Source organism: Scomber scombrus, chromosome 5 (assembly GCF_963691925.1).
Source record: "Scomber scombrus chromosome 5, fScoSco1.1, whole genome shotgun sequence".
NCBI lineage: Eukaryota > Metazoa > Chordata > Actinopteri > Scombriformes > Scombridae > Scomber > Scomber scombrus.
In genome coordinates, this window is record NC_084974.1 from 26958299 (window position 1) to 26981191 (window position 22893).

Below are 22893 nucleotides of genomic sequence, written 5' to 3' on the forward strand. Positions count from 1 at the left end.
TCTGGGGTTGATGTGACCCAGACGGACAGAGCGGGTCTGCAGTTTATGTCTGCGCTCTGCTCGTACAGACTGGTAAACTGATACTGAACTTTCACTAAGTGAGCCAAAGATAAAACTGAAAACCGAGGAGCATACTGGGGCAAATTGGGAGCAGAGTGTTTGTAGTTTGATGATTATAGAAGAGGACCAGTGACTGGAGGTTTGCCAGTTCAATCCCTGAGGCAGAAAAATATCTAAGAAAGTGATGAGTGCTGAGTTGTTGCTGGTATTTCAAAGTATGTTGTTTTCACTTTATAAAGACCTTAAGAGACAAGGTAAACCTAGATTTCTCCTGTTAGCATTTTAACTTGTGAAATATTTTTAATGTGATGAACACATTCTTTGTTGCTTTGGTTAATGGGGGTTTTCAGCCTTGAATTGCTCGATGTGACAGCTTGGCAAATGGGATTAAGTTCTGCTTCCAGGGAGCACAAAATCCTAAAAACAAAATAAAATCATGCGCACAAACTTTGGAGACAAGTTCCAAAGTCTGCAAGAACTCATAGCAGTATAATAAAATATGAAGTGATTGAAAGGAAAAGATCTCAGACCTCTTGTCTGCTCTTCCATTAGCCAGAGGCGCCCAATGTTTTTGAATTTTAATAAGTCCTGGTGTGATTTTAGGACTCTACCCTAATTTCATGTGCGTGTGCGTAATTCCCACTTCCTGCCACTGAACCCATTCACTGATCAGCTGCCTGGAAACATTTCTGTGGTGTATATAGCTTATTTCTTTTTGTGGAGCAACACTACAACAAAGGGAATAAAAAAGGAAACGATAAATACAGAGAATTCCCAATCAAACTATAGACCAACCCACAACCTGCACAGACTTTAAAAAAAGAACAAAACAAAAACAGAAGAGGAAATATGTTGGTTCTGAGTAATTATCCTTCCAAGCTCTCAGTGTGTAGTGCTTAGTTATGGTCATATTACCACACACACATACACACACACACATACACACACACACACACACACACACACACACACACACACACACACACAGGGAGAGAAAGATTATTGCTTTACATATGTATATATATACACATGTATATATCCATATATATACACATGTATATATTTCTGACCTTTCCACTTCATTGGCCTTCAATAAAAGTCTAATTAAGAATATATTTAGGATGGGACTTGCAAATTAATAGGCTACATGTGGAGATTTCGGTGCTTGTTGGAGGCAAATGTCAGCTCACAATAGAGAAAATGGAAGCTGTAGTTCCTCTGAGGATTGAAAAACCTAATTATGGAAAAAACTCAAACAACTATCATACAGTTTATTTCAACAGTGTGGCTTACAATAAAGAAGGACAAGAGTGAGGAACTCTTGACTTTAAAGTGTTCCGCAAATCTTAATAACTTACATAATATTGATTGAAATTTTAATCAAACATGCTAATGTACAGGGTGTTGAGGAACCTTCAAGTTGTTGTATGCATGTGTAAATGTACAAGGCTGCAAAGGCTACACACACAAGAACAGTACGTAGTACTTTTAATGATGAAATCTGAAACAATTACTGTCTGCACTGCAAAAAAGGCCAGCTAAAATATAGGGAAAAAATACTTTATTCCAGCAGAAAACAACTCAATGCGAGGGAAATGATCTGTCCATGCAGCAAGTTCATTTTACTTCACAAGAGATTCTAAAATAAGTTTGTTCCAGTCTAGAAATAAGCAAGCTCTGATAAGTGTCCAAGGGTTTGAAATCAGTACAAAAATACTGAATTTTAGCAAAAATTTCCTGAAATCAGATTTGCTACATCACAGTAACAAGTGAGATACACTAAAAATTAGTAAATTATTCTTGTGTGGTTACTTTAAACAAGCTGGCTCATCTTAATACAGGAGACTGATTATATGGAAATCACAACCGGTATTATTGTTAGCAAAGCTGAGAGCGCACAGAGAGGAACAATCCCGGGCTCCAGATGGGCCAAATAACTTCGATATGAAGCGGTCAATCAGTGAAGGTCCATGTGACTTTCACTGATTAACCAAGTGTCTCTCAAGAAGCTGGTTTAATAGAAGTCCTTGTAAAACTGTTACGTTCACTTCACTCATGGTGACAATGGCAAACCATCACAGGAACAAAAACATAGAGTAACATTTGAATTTTAGAAAAACAGCAAATTTTAATACTACTCTATTCACCGCAATGCATTATGGGAATGCTGAAGCGCAAAAGTAGGCTAAGTGCCCAACAGTAGCGCCAGCGCTGAATGGAGCTTCAGCCGTCTGTGCCTCATTAAAACATATTTATGCTAGTGCATGGTCTACGCTAGCTGTCTAATGTCACTTTGCTGCGTGTAGAGCGGGACATAAATACTGACAAGGATAAAGTGATTGGCAGGTTTGCCACCATGAAAGAGAGGAGGATGAAGTTTTAAAAAGGGACCATGATATGTACACAGTTTAACAGTTCAGATTATTTGTTTTATGGAGGATAAAAATGGACTGAAACCAGCAGACAGAGCAGGCCCTGCTCACCAGGGACAACAGCTGTTGAGTAAAATAGTTTAATAATTTACATTTTGCTTGTGAAGTTGTCAGTCACAATGTTAGATTAATCTGTTGTTTTACTCCACGTGTACTGCATCTTAGCACTCTGTGTGAGAAGACATATTCATGCTAAATGTAAGAATATACAACAGACTCAAAGGTAGACACTAGTAAATAAGAAGACAAATAATCTCATAGTTCCTGATCTGAGAGTTTAAATCTTGGCAAGACAAGAACAATTTGCAGTGTGCCCACACAAATATGTACATACCCACATAAAAATACTGCCATTTGCAGCGGAGAGAACTCTGTTTGGAGCATGAGACCTTTGATAACAACACTACTTACTTTAATTAGCAGATAACTGCTCCCAGTTATTTTTCACTTTTTTCCCCCTCTGAATCAATTTCATTTCCAAGCCTTATTTTTTCCCCTCTTACAATCTCTCTCCTCGGCATGAGCCCTCTTTCTTAATTTAAGTCATGAAAGTGTAATTTAAAAAGGAAATAGAACATGCAAAACACATGCGCCCTTTTGACACATGAAAGTTGACTTTGTACACACAATGAGTGAGTTAGTTATTAAATTGTGTTTGCAGGGAGAGATTTATGTCATCCATATGCAAGATTTTAGTTTTCTTGACGTTTTGTAAAACTAATTAATCAGTGTCAAAAAGACTTGAAATGTGTGTACACACACACACACACACACACACACACACACACACACACCTGTGACAAGAGTCTGCGGAGGCTGGAATGCAGCACAGAGCACATCACCACGATGCTGAACACCCCCCTTCCACTCTGATGGTTCAACACAAGGCTGCGAGAAGGAATGCAGACGGAATACTGTTAACATCCTATAGAAAGACAGACAGGGGAGAGAGGGAGAGAGAGAGAGAGAGAGAGAGACAGAGGGAGAGAGAGAGAGAGAGAGAGAGAGAGAGAGAGAGAGAGAGAGAGAGAGAGAGAGAGAGAGAGAGAGAGAGAGAGAGAAGTGAGAAGTGAGTTAGATGTGTATGAGTGCACCACATATACAAACCTCAACAACTCTGTCTTCCAGTAACAGTGGTAGCAGTCTTAGTAACACTGAAAACATTGGCAGCACTAGTAATAGTAGTAGCAGTAGATGAACTACCAGTAGATGAACCAGTAGTACGGGTATCATTTGCAGTAATGGTAGAAGTAGTAGTAACAGGACAATTATGAGTAGCAGTAGCAGTCATAGTAATAGTAAATGGACTGTACATACAGAGTGCTTTTCCAGTCTTTCGACTACATTACTTTACTACATGTTACATTCACCCATTCACACACAGATTCACACACCATTGGCACAGCCATCAGTAGCACTTTGGGGTTAGGTATCTTACCCAATGACACATTGACATGTGGACTGGAGGAGCTGGGAATCAAACCACCAATCTGGGGTTGGATAACCGCTCTACCTCCTGAGCCACAGCCGGCCCTTAAATTGTAGTGTATGTAGTATTAGATGTACAAGTAGAAGTACCAGTTACAGTACTGGTATAAGTAGTGCTGGTAAAGGATGTACTGTACCAGCACCAGTAACAGCAGTAATAGAAGGAGAATACACTATGTGAATCTGGGGTTATGCCATAGTTACGTTACCTAACCAACATTGCTGTGGTAACACCTGTCACTCAAAGTAGCAACTCCCTTAATTATGCATAACTTTTAGCCTTGATAACATTTCAATCGTTAGTTATATAAAAAAATCACCCTACATACAGTTGTCCTGAACTGGGAAATAATCTGTAGAGACTTAAATTATTTTTAGTACCAGGCTGTAAACATGTTTATTTCTGCTGTAAAGTTGGGCATTTTAACATCAGGGTCTATGTGGATTCTCTTGATTTTGGAGCCAATATTGAGTTGCCATTCGAGGAACTGTGGTTTTTAGTACTTTGGTGTTGGCTTAATTTTTCAGCCCCAGAGGTTGCTGCTTGGATAAGACTTTATGTAGCGCAGTATTGTATGGATTCAACTGTGGTTTAGAGGTGGATGTAAAGAAACAGGAAAGGGTATGAGTGATGAAAGTCATAGAGGCAGTATTTTCTTTTACTGCTGCTGATCTGTCGTCTATGTTCTTTTTACCACTGTGACACCCCAGAGAGCAAGAAAGTGTGTGGGTGAGTGTGTGTGTGTGTGTGTGTGTGTGTGTGTGTGTGTGTGTGTGTGTGTGTGTGTGTGTGTGTGTGTGTGTGTGTGTGTGTGTGTGTGTGTGTGTGTGTGTGTGTGTGTGTGTGTGTGTGTGTGTGTGTGTAGAAGGAAGAGAAAGACAGAGAGAGTCGTATAACTTGATGATAGCACACTGCTGAGTTCAGCTCACTGGGTGTGAAAATGATGATGATGAAGATGAAGAGCAGATGGGATGTGGTTATACAAGGAAATACACACACAAACACACAAACACGCACACACACATACACACAAATGAGGTAGTGATACTAAAGTGAATGGGAGCACCCTGGAGCATGCTGACTCGTTAGAGTCCAGATGTCTGGTTTGCTCTGAGTCGTTGGCAGAGAGAGAGAGCAGGAGAGGGCAGACAGAAACACACACACAGTATTTCGCACATACACACCTTCTCATCCTGACTTTTTGACAGGTGCAGTCTCTTTCATACACAACATGCAAACATACACAATCTATGAAGGTGTGACTGCATCAAAAGACCCAAGAATCTGTATTTTGGAAATATAAACTCCTTGTAGAAAAGAGCAACACATTTTCCATTTTTAGCTCACAACATTTTGTTTCATTATTAGCATTTTAATGAAATAAACACAAGATGTAAACTTGCAATACAACATTTTCCCTAACAATAAACCATCACAAATGCATGTACGATAAATGTACCTTTCCCAGCCCATCACCAGTATGCTCCTCTTCAGCAGCAGAACCTGTGAGATCTCCACAGCATGACCCAGGCCGGCATTCATTCTGTGTAGGCAGCGGCCGTTGAAGTCCCAAACCTGCAAAAGACAAAAATGTCAAAAATGACACTCAAAACAAAATCACAACACTGAATGTGCCTAATTTCAATGCCAACAGACAATGTCATGTTTCTTTGACTATTTAGCAGTAACATTTGCAGCAGTTAGGATATCCTACTGCACATCCATCAAACATGATAGTTCAGGTAATATCTTACACTGACTGTCCAATTTTGCACGATGGCTCAGTTTGGACCAGTGTTCTGGCATTTAACAAAGTAGCACTGATTGGCCCAATGGGAACCCTGTAATTAAAAGGTCAAAATTTCAACTTCTGCTGCTTCACCACGGGCTCAATGTTGATGAAAATTGGAGAGATGATGCATATTGTTACTAATTGGCCCATGGGGTGCCTTCTTCTGCTGCTGAGGATGACTCGTATCATTGTTTCTAATGGCAATGTGAGTGTATACCTGATAATGAGTCTGTGCTTGCATGTGCACAGGATGCACATGGCTGCATTCTCAAACGGGCTCATGGGGGTCAGAGAGCTGATGTAGTTGATTATATTGATTACAATATGCACAATTATTTCATTTATCTGTTGAGAACAATTGTACTAATGCTTGGGGTCATTATACAGTGCTTGATTCTGGAGTGAAACTACAGTCACAGAGCACCAACAGCACATCTTTGAAATATAATTAGATTTTGAAAAAACTGAAATCCTGTGCAAGAAATTATCAGGGTATCTGCTGATATTGATCTGTGCTCTCTTTTTCCCAAATCTAAAATCTCTACTCACTGAATGGAGCTAACTGGAGTCATTTTTATTTAAAGGCAACATGAGGCAGAACGATCGCATTGAATTACAATAACAATGACAGAAAACAGATACCAATATATAATTGCAATCAGCATCAATGCTGACATTCCTCATACCTTTGTGTTGGACCTCCGCCCATGAACTCAGTTTCCCACAATCCTCCAGGTTTCTCACCTATACCTTAATTCTGCCCTTGGACCCTCCACCCATAGTCTTCATTGGTCATTGTGGTCTATGACCCATCTTATCAAGAAAAGTCGTGACCTCACTGCTTTCCCTCTCTCTGTCGCTGCACTGCCTCAACTAAAAGAGATACAAAAACAAAACAACAAGGAACAAAAAGGGACTATCTTCTTGCCATAACATTGGCCACAGTGTAGTGTAAGGTTAACTTGGCTTTGTTCGGTATTTGAGTAATTAATACTTTGCAACCAGTTCATTTTTCTGCAAGCAACATAGTTTTTCAAAGAAACAAAGGCGATCAATTCCCTTTTATCACCAATGTTGATGACCCTCTGTACTCCACATTGGACCACAGACGTGATCCAGACTCAGCTGACGAGCCAGGACAATGGGATCACAAGCTCTGCCATGCCACTGGATTCGCTCAACGCAGTTCATTGGAAGAGGACGGATATACACACATCTGATTACTTACTATAGTAATCACGAAGTAAGGCTGATATCTGGGCAGAGTTAGCAATGAAATTATTAGATGCTAAATCCTTTTGTTTTTTACTGTATGCTTTGAAGTACTTCTATTGTGAACCATTTGTGTTTTTTCTTTTGATCTAACCTTTGAATGAGTTTTCTACACACTGTAGTGGTTTCCATTCAGATTAGCCCCTGCATGCTTCCCTCACTCAACAGACTGATAAAAAGAGCTAGCTCAGTCTGTGGCTGCCCCTGGACTCCATAGAGGTGGTGGGAGAGAGGAGGGTTTTGGCCAAACTGTCCACCATCATGGACAACGCCTCCCACCCTCTGCATCAGACTTTGAGGTCAGACAGACTCATACACCCCAAGTGTAAGAAGGTCCTTCAGTCCATTGCAGTCAGACTGTACAATGCTGCACTATAATTTGCACTTTAATGTCCTTTTTTAGTTTTTAATTTTTTAATCTTATTATTGTTGTATACATATGTTTTTGTTTTTTAAAAATGTTGTCATATCCCTATCTTTTTGAGCTGCTGTAATGATGAATTTTCCCCACTGTGTGATCAATAATGTATCTTTTATCTTTATACTTACACAAACATACACACACATCCCTGCTTTTGTATTCCGACCTTGATTTTAGGAGGTGGTAAGTAGCACAGGTTTCATTTTAGACTCAGTTCTCCCGCTTAGCTGCCATTTCCTTTTGTCTCCTCACCACACAACTCTCTCTCAACACCATTTTGGGTCCAAACCCGCCATTTTCCTTTTGTCTCGCCTTAACACACACACACATACACACACACACACACACACACACACACATATAAACCTAGTTGTAGCAAGGTTATGATTGGATTTAGGCGTTAATCATGCCCAATGTTTTTTGATTGATCATTTTAATTATTAATAAAGATACCAAAATTTACAATGAATAATTTATGAGATTGAGTACATGAATTGGCTATTGTTTTCCTTCTTTAAGGGTGGTTCCCCGAGCTGAATTTGATGTTAATTTAAAATTATATTACTCAATATAACTTTTGATTATTTCTGATAACCCAAAATTGATCTCAATAACCCTGTTGCACCTACATTTGTTATATTGTACTGGATTCCCAAAAAGATGGCATACAGACAGAAAAGGGTAGGAGATTTCTTACTTAATAAATTATGCAATGTTTCAACATTCAAAAACAAACACACGATCCAACTGATTACAACGATATCTCTAAAAAAAACAAGATGTAAAGTGCAACCACTGGAAATTAAATAAAACAAGTTTCATGTATTGCCAAATGTCAAGTAACATGCTCTCTCTCTGACAGGCTTTTCACCCTGCACCCTGCCCAGGGCAGAGATCATTCTTAGAGCCTTCTTAGCCCCAGGCTAAGGGAGATGTTAGCCCCAGGCTAAAGGAGCTGTTAGCTCCAGGCTAAGAAAGCTTTCACACTGGCACAGTCCTGGCATATTCCAATGTGGACTAACCCCTACTTTAGCCTAGGGCTTGCTGGCCCTGCTCTGGAGCGGGGTTAACCACACGTTTGCGGTATTATCCCCGGAAAATTGACTAAATACAGGGCTAATGATGCCAGTGTGAAACAGGGCAAAAGTAAATAATGGAGTAGTCATACAACATTCTACAATGCAAACTTTAGTTGTGTGTGTTAACCCAGAGCTAGTAAAAGTGCAGTGTGAATTGCATAGCCCTGGGCTTAAGTTAACCCTGGGTTAACAATGTGTGTGTGAAAAGGGACTCAATTATCCAAGAGTCAACTCTAAAAAACCCTACAGTTTCTGCTATTTTTGCCTACCAAAACCTCTCTAACTGGTCAAGAACTGTGTGCACATAACAAAATGCTTAAGTGAGTGAATCATACTGTTTTTTAGTTATAGTCCCAGGCTTTTTTGCATTTCAGTCAGTGCAATTCAGATCTCAATGCGGATTGACCTGTGGCTGTATGGTTCACAGCTGAAGGTGTGTGTGTGTGTGTGTGTGTGTGTGTGTGTGTGTGTGTGTGTGTGTGTGTGTGTGTGTGTGTGTGTGTGTGTGTGTGTGTGCGTGTGTGTGTGCGTGCCTGCGTGTGTGTGCATGTGTGTCTGTCTGTCCACCTACTTTGACCTCTCCATCAGTGCCTGCAGTAAACAGTCGAGTCTGTGTGCCATCTAGGGCCATGGCAGAGATTTCAGCGTTTCCGTGGCAACCGTGGATTTGCTTGACCTTTTGGCCTGTGTCAGCCAACCAGCAGATCACAGAGGAGGCAGAGTCACTGCTGACTACCTGCACAGAGAGACAGAGAGAGAGACAGAGACAGAGGATATCAATCATCAAAATGAGTTTGATCTATTTTATGCAGCGAGAAAATGCAAGTTCCACTGATGTATTCTTTAATGACAAAGCCAAACCATTCTCCACGCTTTGTTTCACTTTATTTTAGTGCCAAGCCACCACTGAAGAAAATGTGCAACTGATGCTACTGCAAAGTGGGAATAAGAGAGAGGGGCTGCATTCAAAAGCGAGGTTTTTAACAATAGTTGAATGCATTAGCTATTACTTGTTTTGTGTGATTTTCCTACTCTGTGTGGGAAACTAATGTCAACTTTGTTAGCAGTTGGGTAAATGGAAGAAAACATAATAATTAAATACAAGTAGAAACAAATAGAGTAGAGGACCACCAGGATGCATTCCTACGTAGTTCCTACTTAGCCCAGAAAACATTCATGTCGGGGGCAAGAGTGATTCTCCAGCATGTCCTCTGTGCCGTGGAAAAGGTTCACACCAGCACGTCCTCAGCAACTACCCAACAGCCCTGGAGGGAGGGCCGCTACTGCTGGCAATATGACCAGGTGCTGAAGAAAGTTGCAGAGATTATCTCCAAAGCCATGGAGCCAGCATTAGCAGCTGGAGCATCACCTTTTTTTCATGGCTGGAGAGTAGCCTCAGTCACAGCCAGTATGCTCACCTATGCGTCGGACTGGGAGCTGCATGTTGGCAACTTAAGCTCCCAAACCACATTGTGACAACTTTGTTGAGGCCAGACTGGGCGATATCATCAGCTTCTTCAAAGCAGATGCTCCTAACAGAGCTGACAGTTCCCTGGGAGGACCGTATAGAAGAGACAACTGAGCTGAGGTGGTCCAAGTACCAGGAGCTGGTGGAACAGTGCCAGAGGTGAGGCTGTGAGCCCATAGAAGTTGGGTGTCGAGGTTTTGTTGGCCGCTCACTGTTCAAGGTCTACACTCTACTTGGTATCACTCAGGTTTTGGAGGCTTTAGAGAGGGCCTCAAGATGGTTTTGTATCAGGTGTCTTATCAACCCTGGGTGCATATGATATTGAAAGATCCAAAACACCCAATGATTGTTTCCTGTGATCTGATTGGTTAGCCCCTGGAAGCTGCTTATTGGCAGCGACGTAAACAAACAGTAGTACGATTTCACTTACTTCCCTGTTTGTTTGTTTTTGCTCAAAACAATAATCTGAAGTCATCACAAGGAAGACGTAGAGGCTTGTGACTTTCAGGGAGCATTTTTACATATGTTCACCTTAAGTTTTGGAATTTGAACCAAGTGTAACATACTTATACTGCTATGATCTGACATCATAACAGTATAAAAATAACAATTACAGGACAATTACAAATAATGTCCTCTTTATTACCACCACAATAGCAGAGCCCATACAGTACTACATATCGAGCATTCTGAAGCTTTGCTGCATGCTTACTGCTGTCCTCTGTCATTAAGCCCATCTCCTTCCTTCCCTCTCTGGAGAGTGAAGCCACAGCATACCTGTCTGAACAAACTATTATAGAGCACACAGGTAACAGGGTGCTCATGGCTGTTAATCCTCTTCTCTTCCTTCATAGTCTCCAGAATGAGAAGTAGGCTGTTGAAGCTTAGCAGGAGCAGTTGTTGCTCCTCATGGAGGAACAGGAGAGTGCGTGTGTCCTCCTGTGTCGTTGGGAAGACGCTGTCAAGGCGATGAATGCACAGCTGACTGGACACGTCCCATAGACACAGGACCTGAAACGACAACACAGGAAAGTGTATGTTAGTGTGCGCAGAGGAGTGCATAAATGACCATGTGCATGAAAAACAAACTATTACGATAGAAATGGATGATTATCACATCAAGTTCTAGGATATTATCATAATACTATGCAAACAGGACCTTTTCTGAGGAGACTGACTGCTCTAGCAGGCGCTTAATCAAAATTTGAAGAACTCTTCCATATTGCTTTATAGCACAAAACAAGATGACTGTCGCTGGTGCAGGAGATCTTCCAGAGGAAACTGAGGTAAAGCTTTCAGAGTTTCTTGTGATGGCAGATGGCGTTTGAGCAGAAGGCAGATGGAACATAAATCACTTCTAAAATATTCATTCTCTTCAGAAAAACCAAAGGGAAGGCAAACATGCACAGTGCTACAACAGGGAGAGGAAAAGCAGCACAAGCAACAACATCCTTTTTGCAACAGAGAAAAGCAGGGTTGAAAGAAAACGTGGTCCGATTTATCTATTTTTTAAACACCAGCTCTTCTAGAGGCAACAGGGGGAAACAGGCTACCAATTATCTGATTGGGCCTCGTACCTCTACAGTAATTATAGCAAGGTATCACTGAATATTACAATCATTGATTTCTTTATCATATTATCTTCACAAGCAGAGCGCTGCACACACACAGACACACACTCCTACCTTGTCGTTGGAGTAGCTGAGCAATTGTTGCTTGGTCTGCATGAAGCGGACGGAGGTGACCGGGCTTGTGTGACCACTGAGCACACACACTGGCTCTGAGGTCACATAAGGGTTCCACAGTAGGACCTGATGGTCCACACCTGCTGTGGCTACAACCATACAGATTGGTTCGAATTAAAACTACAATTAATTAAAGGAAATCATGCTGTTTTCAGTCCCCTACAACCGATTGAGTGTTCAATGAAGCATTTGATTGTTTTGATACATCCCTATACCTTTGAGTGTGTGTGGACTAGTGTTGTTAGGCATTTTCATTTTCTTTTTAACCATAGCAACCAGCACAGGCACATAACACATGCTAAACATCCCCTTCTCATATTCAAACTGAGTTTAAGGCATTGGATTTGACAAATTAGGGACACGCATTTGCTATTCATTCTTACATCATGAAAAAAAAGTCTTACATAATCTGACCCATAGCACACATTTGTCCTCACCTATAAGATTGAGTCCACGGTGGTGGTCCATGTCCCACACTCCCCGCTTTGTAAAGAAAGAAGTGACTCTTAGACTCCTGCTTTCCTTTTCCCTCCAGCCAATTACCATGCTGCTCTGTGGGCTGGTGCTGCATGACACAAAGGCCTCCAGTGAACCCAGGTGACATACTGCAGGAGTGAGGAGAGGATCACAAAGTGACAGTTAATTAGGTGTGACGGACACTGTAAATGTACTCAAACTAGATTTAAAGAAAACAGGATACATACGGATAATTAGGCACTTAAATGAACACTTCAGCACCGGTTTCTGTTGTGTTCTTTTAACTTTGATATAGTTCCTATCTAGTAGATGTTATAATTGTAAATCTATTGCTTGTAATGCATCAACACTACACCAGGTACTAGTGGGACAGCTGGTTTCAAACTGAAACCCTTTTTTGAAAAATACATGTCACCTGTTATGGTGAATTCATGCTGGTGTCTTTGGTTTTAGACAATTGTATGTACCTTGACCACAGGGGAATGTTTAATAATGAGAAGAAAGTGTGAAAGATGGGGTGAATGGGGTGTACATTCAATAAACATTGTATGTAAAACAACATTTCAACATTTGATGGTGACACACTTCTTTCTGCTGATACCAAAATGTTTTCACTACCAAAACTCTAAAGGACATCCACTTTCTGAGATGACTGTGCTAAATGTGCACTGACTGCAACCCTGCTGTATAGTAAACCAACCAACTGGGAGGTGCTCAGCGCAGCATAGAATTAGGCGGGTTTGATTTGCTCACTGGTATTACAGAAAACGGATGGATCTTGCATCACCATCTATCTCAATTAATACTTTGATTGAGAACATCTAAATTGGATGGCACACATCTCTATTAGAAGCTGCTTGGCTTTTCAGAGACTGCACAAATAAGTGTGGGTTGAGAGATGGCATGTGACAGTCTTAGGTCAAAGATCAGCCGCATAGCTTGGGCAAATAATTACGTCTGATTACGTTTCATACATCACATCATTTCTCCGCTTCACAAATGAAAAGATCAGTGGATTCTCAGACGGTGTTGCATGAATCATCATTGATTAATGACTCCTTCTCTCTTTCAGTGACACATGCAAATGGTCAATCAAAGTATTTGTGATACTTTAGCTTGTTAGCCAGTGATGTTTCTTAGAGAAGTTTAGAATGAAATGAGGAACAGCAGGAGTCACTGTATATCTGCATCAAAGCAAAACCTATTTTGTTCTGCAGCAAATCGCTGCACATTTGTTTTTTTTGTGGTTTTTATGTTACCTATACATTTATCCTTAATGTTGTTTTTCATTTCTTTGATCACAGTGTTGCAAAGGATATGTTAATGCACTTCTCAGTCACAAAACATACACTTCTTACAAGTCTCCTTTCTTGTCCTTACGGGTCTGTGTCCATCCCAATTTTCTCCTAATTCCCTCTCAATTTTCCTCTTTGTTCCCCTCACCCTCCTCCTCCCCTTGTGGTGGCCCACGAGCCCGAAGGTTTTGGAGGTCTGGATAACCAGCCATGTCTAATGGTACACAGCCACCTCACAGGGTGGGCAACTTCAAAAGAACAGCACAAGCACCCCAGAGGTATGCAATCACACATATGCACTCGCACTCGCTCTCGCTCTCTCACTTCTTTTCTCACACTCTCAAAATACCACAAGAGACGCTCACACATACACACTGCAAGCCTTAACACACTCTCTCTTGGTGTTTCATGAACACACACACAGACACACACACAGACACACACACACACACACACACACACACACACACACACACAGACCGACACACAAACACTGCCTGAAAAATTTCAATTAACCAGCCCTTTTAATGTTTTGACATTGTCTCCTCTGTTTCCCCTTTTTTTGTTTTCCCTTTGTTTTCCCGTTTGTTGTGCTGATTTATTTTTGCTTTATTCTTGTTTTCTTGCCTTTATCAGGATCTCCCCTTTTGGCCAGGGTAGTCTCAGAGTGCTGCCTCTGCTGAATCATTATCAAAAAGCCCAGTGACTCTTCAGAGGGACTCCATTCGAATGATGCAATTGAGATACAACTAAGCGACCACTTTGTTACCCAAGCTGAGCTGAAGAGGGGTGTCTGAGGAAGGGAATCTCAGGAGGCCAGAAGTCGAACACAAACTTCATGCTAATAGTCAAAAATCTGGCTATGTGAGACTAAAGTGGATCAAACTTGGGACTGTGTGTGTGTGTGTGTGTGTGTGTGTGTGTGTGTGTGTGTGTGTGTGTGTGTGTGTGTGTGTGTGTGTGTGTGTGTGTGTGTGTGTGTGTGTGTGTGTGTGTGTGTGTGTGTGTGTGTGTGTGTGTGTGACAGAGACACATCCACGGTGTTGCATAGGCTGTCATTGTAGTGATCCTGAAAAAGTGAGCAAGCAAGTGCTGACAGATGCTCTCATCACAGGTGTCAGGGTGAAAGTGTGCGTGTCTGTGTGTCAGGTATCGCTGACACAAAGTGTTTTCTTTGTTTTTACTTCTCTCTGTCATCTGTGAAGGTGAATTTCACGCTTCCTGGTTTTCAGGTTGCGGTTGCTATTTTAGACATGAGGCTCCAGGTAAATATGTGTAACCATTAATATGATTTTACAAAAACAGCAGGATTTTGGTCCAGTTATAGACAAAAGAAGACCAGTGATTTAAACAACAGCTGGGTAATTACGGTAATTACAAGCTTTTAGATATTTTGGCATGTTGTTACTATTGTTGGATCTTTCTACCGGCCTTTTCATTTACAAACAATATGAAATAGTAGATTACAAGAGACAAGACACTGAAACCATGGAAATCTTATGTGCTTGTGTGTGTTTGTATTTCCAACCTTTTCGAACCCAGACTGGCTCATGTGCCTGGTGTGTCACTGTGTAACAGGAGCGATGTTTTCCCTTAACCAGCTCATCCCACAGGATGATGTCTGCTGAATCCGAATCCATCCGCGGACTGAGTCTCTCAAACAGAGAGATCTGAGCTGATGTGAAATATAAAGCACTGACCTGGGAAAACACACACACACACACACAAATGCAAAGACACACAAAAGCACACAGTCATGGGGCAATGGCATGGATAAAAACAATCTTGACTGTGTTCTGCCTCCCTGCTACTTCTTTTCCTCCCACTTTATATATTGCACATTATTTGTTTGTTTTTTCTATCTGTGTATCACCTGTCCTCCAATGTCTCCTATGGTGAGGACAGCCTGGTCTGGGTTACAAGGATCCACCCAGTAGTCGAGACACCAGGGAGAGAACTTTAAACCCTAGAGAGGAGAGAAATATACTCCACGTCTGTTAACAGAATATTTACTTTTTCTATTATTACTAGATACAGTATTTTATTTTATTTAATTTTTTTGGAAGATGATTTGGTTGCTCTCACCTGGAGTTTATACTTGCAGTTAAAGTCCAATTTAGACAGTGTGTCATAAAAACACACCTCCTTACTTGTGAATGACACAGCTATCTGGGGTCAAGGGAAAATGAATGAAACAGAGAAATTATTAGATATATATAATTGTATTATACTGATAGAATTCTCGCCAATATGATATAATAATGATTTAGCAATATTTTTGACAGATAATTGGTTGCTTGACTGGAATATCTCCATGTGTGTTATGCAACAGTATCATATATGTCACCCACTAATCTGAAGATTAAAGAATGCTAATGAGCAGTATTGATCAATAATTGATGGTCTCATTACTGAAAAATGTATGTTTATTTTCCAAATATTATGCAACGGCTTCATGTATCTGCAATGCCATTAACCAGAACCACCGATCAATAATTAATTGATTGAATGCTTGTTTACCTTGTGTGCACTATGCAGTACAATATCTGTACTAATAATTTAGACTTCCTATGAATTATTTACTTCTGTATTTATTACCATAAATAACATTTTCTCAAATGTGCAAACTATGCTACAGGACGTGCCCAGTATGTGTTCACATAACTAAGACACTGATCAATTATTTAACTGACTGATCAATTGTTATGTGACATTCTGAAGGTGATCACCTTGTGCACATTGTGCAGCAGCACCACGTCTGTGACCCAGAGGTCTTTGGGTCTGACTGTGCTGTTTTGTAGTCGATGTGTGTGCAGAAGGGACATGTCCTCTCCGGCCCGCAGCCCCACAGTTCCTCCTTTACTCACTGTCAAGTACTGACCTGAACTCTGCAGGTACAACACCTGCAAAAGACCACAGGACATTACAACATTACAAATCTCTTTCTAGGATTATTTTTCTCCTTTATTTTAAAGTCAAACGTGTAGAAACAAACAGACAGGAAGCATGAGTAGAGAGAAGGGTGTGACACACAACACAGGTTCACAGCTGGAACCAAACTGTGGATGTTGCACATATGTGGTATGCATCTTAACTAGTAGGCTACCAGGGCACCCACAGCAACATACTTTTAACCTAGACAAATATACAAACTTGGAAAAATATCAAAAACCTATCTACTGATCTAAAACTGTTGCAAAATTTACCTTGAGGACAACTACAGTACAGTGTGTAACATTTTAATGTAAAATTGAGTTTACAGCTTAGAATATTTCAGCTATCCTGTCATTTCCTTTCCTACTGTACATGATGGAAATCCAAGTATCATGTTTCAGCTTTTCAGTGAGACTGATAGTAAAAAAAAAACATTGTCTACATGGAATATTAAACACTAGTAGAACTATTTAAGCCAAACTGGAAGTCTGGCAGGACTTCACTCTGAATTAACTATTTCAAAGTTGAAGCGTTCATTTTTTGGCCACTTGGGGGCAGCAGAAACAGTTTTAAACACAAGTTGTGGTGAACGTGTTAGCATATTTAACTCATCCAGCAGACATGGGGTAGTGTTAGCATTTAGCATTATTAGTCATTTTCGTGGAAAAAAAAGTTGTGTTCCTGGTAACCTGGTCAGTGAGTCAACAGGCGCTTTTCTTTTAGCTCTGGTTTGGTCTCCACCAACTCCTGAGAAAAAATATCTGGCTTAGTTTTTATTTTCAAATGTTCACCAGCTAGTCACTATCATGCCTGTCTGTAATTTGATGCTGAGCAGTTAGCATACAGTGGTCTGCATCAGAGCTCTTCGTTGAAAAATCAGCAGCTGAAAACGTTGAGAGCAGCGAAACTGAACCATAACAGTGAAAAAGCAGACAGTGCTGAGAGGAACTGCACAGTCGCATGGTAATTGTTTGTGGGTTTGTCACCACGAATGACCCCTTTCACATTATACATATTCATTTGACCAATTGTCAATATCAAACTATTGATTAGTGCAGCTTCAATTATAGACAGAAGTTAGACTGTACCGATCAAAGTGACAGCAGTCTGTCTGTCTCTTTAAGACTGATCTGTAGGGGTCAGAACGGACCTGCCACCTGGAAAACAACTGACACAACAGTCTGACATTTTGACATTCTCAGGATTGAAAGATTAAAATGGAAAGCCATCACTTTATCCACAGCAGTAGGCACTTTATACCAGCCACTTAATTTACATATTAATTGATAGATGTTAAACTTTAAGGAGTCCAGAGGCATTTATCTTGAATGAGGTGTGCCATTTTGATGAGCAAAGCCTAATACTTTCCAACATTTCCTAACACAGTGTTTAATAATGTGAAATTTCATCGGTTCAGCAGAGTTTTGGATTCTCCTGCTAGTCAATGTCAAAATGTTTTGCAGATAACATGCTGCAACAGATCACATCAAGCAACATGTTCTAACTTTCATACTAAACTAACCTCTGGCTCTCTCCTAGTGGTCAGTGACCAATTACCTTTTGTACCGGGTCTCGATGTGGACAGGTCAAAGTGCGAGGTGGCTTCCAGCAAGGCACACTACTGCAGGTAGTTCTATTGATCTTCACTTTATCAGACAGCTCCAGTAAAAGAAAAGAGCACAGCCCTCCCCAGTCAACACGTCCTTCTTCCTTCACGGCATCACTGTCCAGAAGAAGGCTGCGGTGCTCTTGAGTGACTACCACGCTGTCAAACAGGAGGCCATATTCCTCCCTGGAGCCACGGCCAACTGATGAACAAGCCAGATTGATGAATTCAGTTCTCGACAAGGAGCGAGATTGGCCTGAGGTGTCCTGTATCAAGATCCAACACAATATGTCTACACACTGATGAACACAATGCACTGCAGACTGTTTTGGAGCATTCCTCATGAGACCTGGAGGTGTGATACTATGAAATACTGGTAAACAACAAGGTACAGTATGAAGTATAGCCCACTTTATAACACACCCACATGAATTAAAGGTGTTGCAATGTGAGACTATTAATAAACTGATGAAAAAACAGACAAAGACTCACCAGGAAAAGGCTCTGTAGCTTTCTATAGTCATCAGTGTTCATCCTGCTCTCAAGCTGTGCCACTTCCATCCTCGTTCCCATGGTTACAGCTCAGACCTGTCAATCAATCACCATCATACCAGGCAAGGTCAGGAAGGTAAAGAGTGTGTATGTGGGTCTGTTCTGAAGACTCACAGTCAAATAATAGGTCCCCCTGCATTTCTAGGTGTTACATGATGGGGGAAAAAACCTGCAATGTTATCCCTTAGTAATCCCTTAGTAACCTTCCATATCTGTTTCACAGCGGGTTGTCATGTCACCATAATCATACGGTAGAGCCACAGCAGCAATGGAGTTCTTTTGTTGGGTCTTTTCACTCTGTCTAAACATGTCTGTGTTGAACAGTGGTGCAAAGGTCTTTCATTTTCAGCAAAAAATTCCCCTGGCTCAGAGGCTTTCAAAGGTGGGTGAATGGGTCCCCAAATCATGTCTCAGGAATAGCTTGAGGAGGTGACAGGTTGCCAAAGCATGTCAAGTCGCTGAAATGTCAGGCAATGTGAAATAAAATACTGAAGTAAGGTAGATGAGCAGCATGAATAATAGTGTTAGTAAAAGGTATTTGTTGAATTAGCCAGTGCAAAGATTAAATGCACTTCACCTCTCAAAGAGAGACGTGAGATGATGAAAATGTCTTTTACACAACAGTTTTTTTTGAACTTGCTCATGAGACAAATTCAGTGGAAATGGCATCAAACTGAGCTAAGGTTTAGATGACAGGGTCTGTAATGAAAGCCAAAAAAAATCAATGCTTAACTGAAGCGATTGTCTTTTTTTCTTTTACAGTGCTGATAAACTGCAGCATGATCTTGAAATGATAGTTGATCCACCTTTGTAATTACACTACTAACAACAAGTAGTAGACTGCAACAGATATGTTTATGCTACACTCATTTATGGAAAGAATGGTGAAATATTAGGGACAGTTTGTTCATGTTTTGTTTATGATTGTGATCACTTTTTAAGCAATTACATCCTGACTTGTTTTGTGGCAGGAAGCTGGCGTTAGTCTTTTTGAGATTACACAGGCCTGCAGCTTCATATGTTAAGCTGATGCACCACGTATACTGCTGTTTGAAGAAAGATAAAACGTATCTAAGATTGACTTTTAATTGAATTTATTCTTAACTGAACTCATTTTTATTTGAAAAGGAATAATGTATATTAATCAACATTCAAACAAATATAAACGTACCTGAGTTAGCCAAATTAGGCTAGATTTCAGTCCCCCATGTACAACATATGACATTGTGATGAAAAGCATATACAATACAGTTAAACAACATGAGCAGATGATACAGGTACAGTGGAAGTTCAGTCTTAAAGGTGGATTTAAAAAAGCATCAATGTTGACATTGTTGGTCCTCAATAAGTCATTTCTTAACATTACAGTTAAATGAATCATAGGATGGGGACTCTCTAATTGATTGTGATATTGAAGTCCATTGATGTGATGCTCTGAAGGAAAAGACGCTCTGGCTAAATGCAGATTTTCTGAGTAGGATTGTTCAGTCCTCCCTGCACCTCTACTAGCTCCGTTTGCAGTAGATTTGAAGTTGATGAAACCAGACAGAGGAGGAGCTAAATCGTGCACCATTTTATAAGCTGGGCAGATATGTTTGTATTTGATGAAGTTTTCAGGGCTATGCAGATTATTATTCTTTAGAATATGGCCACAATGAAAACTATGTGACTTCATATCTAATGTTTTAAGTGCTTATTTGTATGATGATTCCTGTTGTTTTAAAGCTATCAAGGGTACATTAGACCAACGTATCACATAACTGATAACTGTTGAGTGGAAGTTTAACTTTTCTGCCGAACCTGAAATTTACCGAATTCTACTCTATTTTGACCTTTTTTATGTGGATTTTGCGTTTTTTTTTTTTTTTTTTTTTTTTTTTTTACAAAATGCAAGTAAGATGCAAGTAAAAGTGTTCCCTTTTTATAATACATTTTGTGGTTTGACTATATCTGTTTTTAATTATTTTTACATTTATTATTGCTTCTGCTATAGTGTGAGTAGTAGTACCCTGTTGATTTAAAATAGAAAAGGCAAAGAACCTACTAGATGTTAGAGTTAAAATAATATTACGATACCAAAACTGTACCGTTATCATGGCCCAAAAACCGTGATGCATACCGAACTGTGGGAAGACTGTACCCCTTCCCTAATGTATATTCTCTCTGCTGAGATGAGAATATCTTTCTCTATATCTACACTGTGGCCTTTGAGGGAAATGTGTTTTCGAGCCACTCAAAACAGCAGTGGTTACGCCAGGATTTGACCTTTGAAATAACATCAATTAGCTTGATTGCAACCTTTTCTGCAGATGTATTGTGAATAAAAATATATAATGCTGTTATATAATGAACTGAACTATAAAACATGCAGTTCAGTGCTGTCATATCTGTTGGCAAACTAAATCCACTTACCAGTGTTGCCTCTCTTCTGTCCTGTATGGCCCCTTCAGGTCTTCAGTAAACTCTTTTATAACTTTCACTGCTGGATTCCTTTCTGAGGTTTATTAGAGTTGCACAGTCAAACTGCCTAAAACACCATCTCAGCACCAAGCTGAAGCTGCCTAATGACAGGGTCTAGGCTTGGCAACATCATTGTCAAGTTAGTTGTATGTTGCCAGGACTGTACACACATACACACCCTTCAGTCAAGCTGGTTTTAATCATGAGGTCCACACAGTAGAGCTGGACACACATTTAATGACAGATTCAGCCTTACCAAGACATCCAATTTCATCTATTCAGCCTGCACTGGGTGTCTACAGCAAACTGTCCCAGACTCCCCACGCCTCAAGGTAGTGAAACAGACCGTTTTTGTAAAATTGATAAAACTTCAAACAAATCCTCAACCTCAGGTTAGTCCGCCTTGGCCTTGGCCAGTCTTGTCCGTAGGAGATTCGGCTGATTGCAGGAGTCCGAGCTTTGTGTCCAGAGGTTTCTGTAAGGCAGCAATGTCTGAGAAGCAATCAACACTAACAGCCCAGGCTGCACCACACACACCCACTGAGAGTTAACTAACTGCCCCCAGTAGCCCAGACAGTGGCAGAGGCCACACACACACACACACACACACACACACAAAGACACAATTCTTTTCTTTTATTATGCCTCAGTCTCAAAGACTCAGGCTAAGTTTCCTGGCAACCAAGTAGTCAAAAAGAGTTGTGTTTGTGAGTTCTGGCCCTATTGCCTGTATGTAACACAATGTGTGTGTCTGTGTGTGTGTGTTACTTCTATTCACAGATTAGGCGCTGGAGAGAAGATAATCTGTGTGAGGTACAGTTACCCCCTACACACATATACAACCTGCATACACACACAAACACACCATAGCTACAGCAACACAATTCACAAGAACATTAGTATTCTGCTGTCAGTCATAAAAGTGTTCATGCATTGAAACACAAAACCTAGTGTGAACCTGGACCAGAACAAAAATAAAACACATACTGCCAGAGCTTTATAGTGCCATTCAAATGCCTTTGAGAGGAGATCCTGAGGCGGAGGTGCACACACACACAACAGAAGACAAAAAGTCTGTTTGGGATTTGTTTAACTAAAACAAATGTATTACCTGTATGATTGTAAGCATGAACAGAACACATACAAAGACTATACATACAACACATATATTATCTCTTCCCTTTCCGCTGCCTTAGTGACCACGACCAATCCCTGTGTGTGACTTAATGGTCTGGAATAACTTGAATTAGCTGATTACAGCGGTCGTCAACGGTGACAGGATCAGAAAATTAGGTCTCAGCAATTTCAATAATAAAGCTTTAAAAATTAACACTATCACAATTGGATTACAGCAGTACATGTAGGAGCCAGCACAGAGCTCAAAATAGTCCACCACAAATCCACCATGGAAAATCCACTATTATACAGGGAGAAGAATGAAGTTGCTGGAATGGGAAAAAATTGGTGCGGATCATAGTACTGGGTGGAAAGAGATGCAGTCGAAGAAAGAGAATGGAAGGGCAACTGAGTGGAAATGAAGCACTTTCATACAACAATGCAAATCTGAAGAGACCCACTTTTGAAAATCTTTCTCAAACTCTCCCTGACTCTTGTTTAAGTCTTTTCGAGGAACTTTAGCGCACATTGTTTTATACCCAGCTGACAGAATGTTGTTTTCACGTCCAATGCAGTCAAAGTGTCAGAAAGAGGGTAAAAACAATTACAGAAATGCAGTCAAAAAGATTTGTGTAAACTCATCCAAGTTTAAACTTTTGCTGCTTTAAATTTCCATCAGTTTAAGATTGTATTGT

The 22893-nt window shown here is 40.5% G+C and overlaps 1 protein-coding gene across 1 annotated transcript in view; it reads right to left on the bottom strand.

Annotated features, from left to right (window-relative positions):
* The window catches only part of LOC133981026 (WD repeat-containing protein 49-like), a 29074-nt gene extending 10431 nt beyond the window's left edge, over positions 1-18643 (bottom strand). Inside the window, exons 1-12 of the mRNA XM_062419913.1 lie at positions 18563-18643; positions 18022-18336; positions 16260-16433; positions 15616-15699; positions 15404-15496; positions 15059-15230; positions 12196-12363; positions 11699-11847; positions 10791-11024; positions 9117-9281; positions 5441-5556; positions 3287-3417 (exon numbers count right to left, since the gene is read on the bottom strand). Of these exons, the coding sequence (XP_062275897.1) occupies positions 3287-3417; positions 5441-5556; positions 9117-9281; positions 10791-11024; positions 11699-11847; positions 12196-12363; positions 15059-15230; positions 15404-15496; positions 15616-15699; positions 16260-16433; positions 18022-18336; positions 18563-18643 (1882 nt within the window). The remainder of the gene's footprint in view (positions 1-3286; positions 3418-5440; positions 5557-9116; positions 9282-10790; positions 11025-11698; positions 11848-12195; positions 12364-15058; positions 15231-15403; positions 15497-15615; positions 15700-16259; positions 16434-18021; positions 18337-18562) is intronic.
* Positions 18644-22893: the final 4250 nt, after the last annotated feature.